This window comes from Penaeus vannamei, chromosome 38 (genome assembly GCF_042767895.1).
Source record: "Penaeus vannamei isolate JL-2024 chromosome 38, ASM4276789v1, whole genome shotgun sequence".
Lineage (NCBI taxonomy): Eukaryota > Metazoa > Arthropoda > Malacostraca > Decapoda > Penaeidae > Penaeus > Penaeus vannamei.
Window position 1 is genome coordinate 3,062,362 of NC_091586.1, and position 10,000 is coordinate 3,072,361.

At 33.3% G+C, this 10,000-nt stretch overlaps 1 protein-coding gene across 34 annotated transcripts in view; it reads right to left on the reverse strand.

Moving 5' to 3' along the window:
- Positions 1–350: 350 nt before the first annotated feature.
- The window catches only part of LOC113819550 (putative polypeptide N-acetylgalactosaminyltransferase 9), a 599,489-nt gene continuing 589,839 nt past the window's right edge, over positions 351–10,000 (reverse strand). For 20 of the 34 annotated variants that reach the window (XM_070115880.1, XM_070115892.1, XM_070115875.1 and 17 more), the window contains exons 10-12: positions 8,128–8,238; positions 5,651–5,779; positions 351–5,104 (exon numbers count right to left, since the gene is read on the reverse strand). In XM_070115880.1, coding sequence (XP_069971981.1) covers positions 4,961–5,104; positions 5,651–5,779; positions 8,128–8,238 — 384 coding nt within the window. In that variant the 3' untranslated portion in view covers positions 351–4,960. Of the gene's footprint in view, positions 5,105–5,650; positions 5,780–6,982; positions 7,088–8,127; positions 8,239–10,000 lie in introns of all 34 variants that reach the window. The other 14 variants (XM_070115906.1, XM_070115893.1, XM_070115902.1 and 11 more) reach the window with 1 other exon arrangement.

Sequence of the window (10,000 nt, forward strand, 5' to 3'; positions counted from 1 at the left end):
TTTAAACATGGATCAAATGAACCACAAAGGCACTTACTATCTACTTTGGCTTTTTGAATCCACAAACATTTTTTTGTTAAATAGTTTTAATTATTTTTTTATAATCAGCTTGATTACATATAGTTTTTAGATATTTCATTGGATATCATAAGGATAATGTCTGGTGATGGGAAGATTTATTTTCCTGTCTACTAACACAAGGGAAATTATGGAAACATTAAATAGCATTGAGACAATAATGTCACTCTTATTTTCAGGTTTGTGTTTTCTATATATCTATTCTATCTTCTACATTATTAAACAGAATAAAAACCATCTCATCATGTAAAGGTTGGAAACAAACCCAGGTGGCAGTAGGAATGGTTTTAATAAGGCACCCTTTGAGGAATCACACATGCGGGGTTTTAATGCATAATGGACATCAAAACTTGCCCAATAATACAGTGTTATCCCCTTTCCATTGGAAAACAACTGGTTAGCTTAATTTAGCACACAACAAATGTAGCACACAATCTTGTAATTGGTTTACACATCATACACATTCACTCTGCTATTCTAAATATTAATCACAACTGGTGTATACAATATGTTAATATGTCCATTGGTATATTTCCTTAATGTACGTCAGTAATAAAATTCCACAGGAAAAAAACAGTCATCAAATAACATCTTTTAAATATCAATAATAGATCTGATCTTAAAACAAACGACATTAAATTAAATGGCATATGATTCAACACATGAGCAACCTTATGATGAAATCTGTACTTTTATCTCAATTTGTCTGTCATGTGAAGTACAGAATATTTGCATCATACTTACAGTGAGGAATGTTGTTATTCCAAAATATACTAAATAGAATTTTTCTCATAAATAAAGTCATTCACCATAGAATTAAAGAGGACTGGGAAATGGTTGTGCAAGTTAATTACAAGATAATTCTTTGGTGATTCAGAAAAGCAACCAGTAGTTGTATTGGTATATACACACACAAGGTTAACATGGATTTCCATTTTAGAGGAAAACAAGTCTTCAAAAAAGGACAGATATTCAGATGGTGCTATACATGCTATGCTCCATCACACTGGTAGCTGTACTTGACTGTATCTACTTTTCTTTTTGTCTCACTTTTGGTGACATGAGATTTCAGCAGCTTCAAATGATGCAGAGACAACAACTTCTCCCCTAAGCATGAAAATCAGTAGCAGCAAGCACCTGGCCTTGGACGGGAGAGTCTTTCCAAATAAAATCAATTCCCACCATTCTTCGTTTAACATTACGTCACATATATTACATTTACCCATCATCATAAGCTTTTATTAGGATCAAATCTCATTGGTACAATGCCTAATACATTGCATCTTCTATTTTATCCATGACAATTCTTGTTTAGTATCAATATATACAGTAATTATATATATATATATATCTTACCTGATATCACATGCACTGATTTACTCTATCAAAAATAAGTTCCTTTTCTGTATTATAATAATCCAATAAAGTTCTTGTTTTATGTACAGAAACTATATCTGTCCTTGATTGGTTGTTGATATGAAATATAGGAAACATAACTCAATTCTTCATAATTGCTGAATTTGTTACAGTTGTAAAAAAGAAAGAAAGAAAAAAAAAAAACAGAACACACATAAGGAAATGACTGCCACCCATAAATATTATATTTTCGTAAATATTTGAAGTTAACTTTAGTTCTTCACAGTTTCCAAAATAAACATTATCAAAGGAAAAGTTCTGCAAACTGCTGATGTCATTATTCACCAAATATGACAAGAAATTAAAAGAAAGAACATCTAAGAATTGCTCAATCTGCATCACAAAATATTACCCCCACCTTTGTCAGTTTTTGTAGTATGCATTTTATTCATATCCAGTGGTTTCTACTAACAATAGTAATATGAATTTGCATTGCATAATTGGTCACTGGTCTGATAGTGAACTGCTCTTCTAACCCTGCAACATTAATACTGGACTGAATTCTGTGATGATTAACAAAGAGAGAGCCATTTATGTCTTCATGAATGTGTGTGTGTGTGTGTGTGTGGGGGGGGGGGGGGGAGTGCGTGCATAAGTGTATGTGTTTGTGTTCATATTTCCCAATACTTTTTAAGATCTTCATACAAAATTATTTCTTTTTTTACAGTAAGCCATTACACTTTAATCTATCTTTTGTACAGAGGAGTAAGTGTTTGTCTTTATATCATATGATACAGAGCTGTGTGAATTTGTAAAAAGCAATACATTCTACTCATTTACACTGAAAGGAAAGGAAACAGTGAAGCAGCCGTATCAAAATCTACTGAAAAGTTATTACCCTAAATGCTGATATGTGAAATGGCAACAGTGTTTTCATGAATAAAAGATATGTGTCAGCTTTTATAAATAACCATATTATAACAATGATACTCAAATGATATTTTGTACAATGATGTAATTAACACTAAATTTCAATGTGTAAAAAAAAAGGTTTAAAGGAATGTTAAGTGGAATGCTATAGGAGCCAAATATCGAGTTATAACATAAACACCTTAACTCTACCAAGTACATCACAAATTACACATGGGGCAAATTAGGGGACACAGCTCTTAGTGGGAATAGTTCTTTATCGATAACATTCAGACTTTTTTTTCTTTGCCTTATTACAATAGCTCTGATATTTCTTCTATGCAATTTACAAGTATAATTGATTAAACCATAACTGTCAGAATTCTAATGAAGTTACAAAAAGCAAAAATCATATCAACCATCTTGAGAAATACATAGCAACTTTTCTGTGAGCAACCACTTTGAAACATAACTGTTAACATTAATCAATTTTGTACATTCTTTTCTCTCTACACATCTAGATAAATCTAGATAAAATATCCATTTCAAATTCTTGTTACAGGGATCTCATAAAAAGCCAAAACTACTACTGAGTAAATATGCTAGAAAAACAATAAGAAACACAAAATACACTCTATAACTTTTATGAATCTTAAAGCTGTCCCCACGGTGTGTATATCTTCAAAAGTTCAGCATTCCTGACTTTTTTTTCAAGTATTGGCAGTTAAGCTAAAATGGAAACAGAAAAACTGATGATGAATTTTAACCCATAAAGAGGATATGTTTTGCTTATTGCACACACTGATGATACAAAAGTGAAGTGGGACAGAGAAATCACAGAAAACAATAACAATTACATATAAGATTTAACTGTCTAATAAGACAACATTGCAGATCAGGAAGACATTATAGAATCATAATGAAAATCAGTGCTGGTGAATATACATAAAAAGTGAAACTTGAAAAGAAAGAAAAGGGGGAAGGAGGAAATTTGAAAATTTTACTACTTTTCTGCTAATGGACATAGATTTGACTGCATACATGGACAAATCTCTCTAGAATTATCTGTCTTGTTACTGTTTCCTTCCTGGCAAATGCCTGGATCAGGATTTGGAAATTTACATCACAACATAATTGACAACCACCTTCCTGATCTGTCTCTTGTCTTTCTCTTTCTCCCACATTGTGGGAATAGAGTCAAGAATTAGTGTTTCTTCCCAAAACACTACTTTTGGGAACTTTTAAACCCATTTATCATATTCCCAAAACATTTCTTTTACCCTAAAAATCAAAGAGTAGATCCCAAGCACCAATATGGAGAAGGTACTCAAACTACAGTAACCAGTACTGAAGTCAAGAAAAAACAAAATTAACATGAGGTAATACACTATTCTGGATAAGATAATCTGAAATATCTTAGACTGGTAAACACACAGAGTCACTCTTCACACACTATATAATATTACAGATTGGTCCTACGTTTTGCTATTTCAGAACATAATTTGCAATTGTGAATCATTTTCAATCATCAAATTTCATACTGGATATCCAGTATTCTGAATCCTGCCACTAATAAGAAGTATGTCACCAACTTCTAATCACAAACTGCAAGTCTTATTTCTGGCACAGTTAACAGAGGCACACTTGTTCATGTCCACCTACCACTTCACTGGTACATTGGCTCAACAGTCTCAAAACAGCTTCACACTTCTCCATACGCTGTATCACTGATACTAAATCAAGCTGCAACATTTTTTTAACATACCCACTAAAATTTATCATATCAATATCTCACAAACCAAAACCAATAATGCAACTTCTCATGGATTTTAACTTTAAATAGTTTTCAGTATCTATTTCTGGCCACTTCTGAGCTGACACTCAGATTTCCTTTTACAAGTTACCTCTTGATTCCTATTGTTGCATCACACAAAGTTAAACCTCTTGCAACATTTGATGGTCTTCATGAATACACTAATCACAAGAAAGTTTTTCTGATTAAAGCAGTACAAAACATGTAGCATTGTGTTATGAACTGCCTTTGCTTTCAAATGAACATCAGAAGTGCAATTAGTAGAAAAATAATCTCACCAGAAACATGGGCTGCTATCAGAAAAAAATCCCTGTTTCTTGCAACACGAAATTACCATTTTTTTATTTTTTATTTTTTATTTTTTTAAATTCTTATTTTGAGTCTTAGTGACCAGCTGTAGAATAAAAAGCTAAAGGAAGATCCTCAAGGTCACAACCTTTACGAGCTAGAGCAACAGTGTGGCAGAAGACATGCGCAGCGATCACTGATTCTGAAACCTTAGTTCACGGTGAACTTTCCTATAGCCTTCGTGCAGATGGGGAACCAAGTGGTCTGCATATCTTTGCGGGTGATTTAACCACCATAAAAATTTCTTAGCGAAATCAAGAGAGTACGACAAAGATGACCAATTGCAGAGAAAGAATTTGAAGTTTGGCTCATCCAAAAAATTTTACCTAAATTCACTGTTAAATAATTCAACTTGAAACTCTTTCCCATTCTTCAGCATACTACTGAAAATCAATACACAGGCACTTGAAAAAATATATAAACAAAACAAATATTTATTTAATATTTGATCTGTTTTCATAGTTTTTTGCTTGGATCATAATTTTCAAACTTCCACTTTTGTCTTGATTCTTCTAAATTGCAGTCTTCCATTACGAGTTTCTTCCGGTCTTGAGAAATAGCAAGACACTTCTTGCTGCTGCCATGCATGATGCGACTTGACTGAAAGAAATAGTTCTCTATTAAAAGAAAATACAAGTAATATACATATAAATGCAAAATCAAGTGGACAGGAACAAATAGTACTTGTTTATCAGAAGCTTTAACATTTAAGGCACAAAAAAATGAAGAAACATAGAATCAGCTGTATTCCTGAAGTGATTAGGCAATGCTTTCCAATAAATAATCCCTAAAAAGAAACACTTTTTAATGTTTACTAAAGAAAACACTATGTACTGTCTTATATTTCTAACATAATCATTACATACATATTTGTATCTACTCGTGCTCTCTCATTCCAACAGGAAAAAAATACATATTTAGGTATACCAAAACCCAATTTACGGTGTAACCTCAGAACTTCTGAGTTCTCTCCTACTCTCCCTCCCTTCCATATTACCTTACAAGAACATCCAACAAGTATAACAGACTCTCAAATACTTCTGTGTTTAACTCCAATGACTGGTTTAACTTTGAGGTTCCTATTTTCCTCTCTCCCTTTTCCCATATAAGAACATTATATAATAAATACACAGGACTCACACATACCTCTGGGTTGTACTCCCAGTATTGGTTTCCCTTTGATCCATGGCATGGATATAGGATCACATCAGCACCAGCGTAATCCATGCATGCTTCATCACGCCTGATCTCTCCTTCCTTGCTCAACATCCAATACTAATCATGAAAAAGAATATAAAAGTCAGAAAAGGTCAAAGAATCATCGCTAAGGAATTTTAATGGTAATAATGTTCAAATCTTTAAGTGTCTATATAATATAAAAACTATATATTCATTAAAGACAGGGATATATGCATTAGATGTCCTATTTGAAATGTAAATCTATATTCTGTCTTGAATGTATTAGTTATGCACAATAACAAAAACGGAAAAAGATTCTGAAAAGCAGATTTCATTAAAGGACACAATTGTAGGTGATTTCAATTCAAAATACTGTAAGAGTTCACTAAAGGAAAACTTTAAATTCATGCAGCAACCAAGTATTAACCCACCTATGACCGTAGAAATCTTTTATTCATATATAGAACAAATAATAGCAAATACTCTATAGTCTAAGCTAAAAAAAAAAAAATTCACCCTTTTATTCACATAAGACTGTATAAATAATTCTGTTTTTCTATGATTAACAAAGTACATTACATCGCAGAGCAAAAAGAATGGTGGACTGTTACAAGTTGATACTAATTGAAATATTCTTCAATCTGTAATTACTTATGCAATAATGATCTCTATATTTCATTCTTTTTGCCAGCTGGACTACTTTAACAACTTCTAATTTAAAAACGATCTGCTATCAATGGCTTCCTTTTTAGGTAATTGTTTAATTTGAAAAACAGACTTGCTAAAACTGATTGAAATGGTATCAGAAAATCAGAAAACTCATTAAAAGTAAACGACATCAGAAAAACTATCAGTATTATGTGAAAACTATCAATCTTTTTGAGAAACGTTAAAGTTTATCCTCTCTCTTTCTGCTCACTTTAAATATTCACAAAACAAAACAAGACCTATGTACTGACCCTGGGATGTTTTTAAATTAACTAGATATCAATTCAACATATTCAACCAAAGCATGAAAGCATTAAAGTATAGTCCTTGCAATGATAATTACACAATAAAATACTAGAAGAAGTATGGGTCCTTGACATGTTCATGAGGAACAATATACCTAAATACAATTAAGATACAACAGTGCTAAAATAAAGATAAAAATGCCAACAAATCACACAAGCTGCATATCTTTAGCTCCTGCAGCAAAGGCAGCTAAACTGAAGCCAAAACAAGGGAGACGTACTTACCTTCAAAAAGCCTATGAAAAAACAAAAGTAAAAATTCTCAGGCACCCAGAAGAAGACTTACCTGATTTCCGCCCTGACCGTGGCACGGCCAGAGACCGACCGGTTTGTGGTTATCGTCAGGCTTGGCAGCGGAGTCCACACACTGTCCGGTGCCCATGTTGTGGATCTGTTGCACATAGACAACACTAACTACTACTGCCACGAACACCATGCTAGAGGCAGGGCTCAGGAGAAGGGCAGACAATGGGATGTGAGACGAAGGAGACAGGGGAATGTGGACCCATGATCTAATGACTATCTGCTCGTATGTTTAGGCCAGAGACAGACTATGCAGTTAGTTGTGTTAGCAGCTGGTTTTTGCTGTGGGGTTGTGCAAACACTCACTGAACGAAGCAGCAGGCAAAGCAAGACATGAAATCATTTTTTTCCCTACAGGGGAGGGGTTAAGGGGACAAAAAGTATATATATTGCAAATAAGTATAATTTGCAATGGTGAGACAATAGTGATAAGAAATATACAGAGAAAGCACAAATTAACCTTGAAACATGGGAGAGATCAATGGGTATGAGTAATGTAATAGAGTAATATGTATAGTTAAGAAAAGATTGAAAATCAATGATCTCTTGTGAAAGTATACTGCTGTAACTTCAAAAAAAAAAAGATAATAATAATAACAATAAACATTGAAATAAGCACTTCTTAAAATAGTTGAATCAATTCCAAATACCTAAGATTTTTTCAATTAAATATCCTTAAATGTTTTTTTTGTTTGAAATACTGATGGAACAGATAATCAACCAGTGATACAGAAATAGAAAATAAACACATGAGCTATAGACTGGGGCACACATTCCCATCCTTACAAAGTGTACTTTCAAATTTACATATACACTGGGGGAATACTTATACATGAAAAGCAATAAAAAAAGGAAAAAAAAAGAAAGAAAAAACATTATCATGCCATGCTAGACCTTAACCAAAGGAATGGAAAAGGAACAAAACTCCAGGAGAAATTAAGAGTCTTGACATTCAACAGCAAGCAAAGTCCACACTAATTGCCAGCAAGCTTTAAAGCACATGCAAACCTTCCACTGTTGTCTGCCATCATCTCCTCTGGCTGATCCTTCTGATGCTGCCTAACCTAGACCTTGTACAGTAAACAGATGGGATACTAGAACAACTAGTGGCTTGCCCTACTAGATTACCTGATTACCCCCTTGCTTATGACAAGGGTAGAGGCCCACAGCTTTGTGTAAATTAGCCCTGCGTGCAGGGGAGTCGAGGCAAGTAGACCCGCCAGCACCCAAGTTGCGAACCTGTTAGCAAGGACATGGCCAAGGGGCAATATTGAAGCCCAATCAGTTCGTTAAACCCTTAATGACGTCTGTGTCTGAGGCTTGCGTTAATGGGTTTGGGCATCTTTGTGTGGAAGATATTGATATCAACGGATATCAATAGTCTCCACAAAGTATCCAGACATCATGAAATTAGATTTGAATATCTTGATTTTTTTTCTTTCTCTCTTTTTTTTGTATGGGGCAAACTCTAGTTCTAAATTCATGTTCGTCAAAACTATCAAGTCTACTGTCCATCAGATTTCCTCTTTATCCTCTCTTTCAAATTTTCAGTTTAGATGCTTTTCTCAAATATGTTTTTTAACTGTAAAAAGACTTTTTATCACCAAATAATAATTTGCAACAGCCTCATCTAGCTCAGTTGCTAATTGGGTTTTAATATCTTTATATCAATTTTGACTGGGGAAGATCTCCTACATCATATGATATACATACAGGTATTTTGTATAATGCCATTTCCTGACTATTGTGAGATTTTAATCAAATGTAAACCTTATATAACTGTATATTAATTATAAGTAACCCACGTAAGTCAACATTCTCATTTAGATACACCTAGGAACATAATACAGAACACACACCTATACACATACACAGGCATTCTTACAAAAATTTATTTCAATTGTCTGTTGACATTCACTGACAAGTAATGTAAGATCGTTTGAAAATCCATAGCAAATATATTCCATTGTGAAGGATTTTATCATGCTAATCAGTAATTCAAATAATCCTATTTAATGAGTCAATCCATCTCTATATATTACAATGCTGTATTTCCAACACTTTCAGCATCACACATCTAAAAATATAGAACATAAATAAATGGATTCACACAAACACATTTATACATACCCTTTCCCTTTCTGTCTAAATCAGATTAATCAACATCAAATACCAAGCAATTTCCATTTACAGATGTTTAACATTAAAACTCTTTATACATTTGTAAGACCTGACATCATAAACACTTGTATTTCTAAATCCTATTAAAAATCTTTACAGGTGAATTGTTAATCAGTGCATTTTAATTATCAATTTTTACACTTTTCATAAAATCAGCTAGCAGTAAGATGCAAATTATTCTGACTGCAGTCTTGGAAAAAAGTCACAGAGTCCTGTTACCCTTAATGGGACACGGACTCTATTCAGGGAAAGAAGGAACTGCATTTTTCACATCTGTCATAGTGGGTAATCTTCTCTGTTGAATTCTTCACTGATGTAGTAAAAGAAAGGTAATTGTTCTCCAGACTTTATGAAGAGTTAGCAACATGTGAGAAAAGGTCTATTGTCGAGTATGAGAGGAAAGCATTGTGCGCTAAAAACCCCACAAGTGTTAAAAGCCAGTTTGTCAGCCCATCACCACACCAAACGTCTGCAGTCACATGCAACACTTGTGGAACTGGTTATGAGGTTGATACACCATTTGGTCAAAAACTTGGTTTATTTCACACTGTAGTTCACATATAAATCACTCTTATAGGGGCGAAAAGAATATATGGACAAGTGAAAGAAAATTACAGAAATAAGAGCAAACTCCACAAATAAATTCACTAAAAAGAAAAAAAGTGAGAAAAGATAGATTACTTTCCAAAGGCAAAAGCAAGTGAAAATTATGTGATCATCTTGCATAAATAAAAAGTCTGTGATAAAAAAGTGTATAAAAAAGTAAATTTCACTTAAAACCAAGCAAGTCTTGAGGGCCACATACTAACAAATTCTCAAA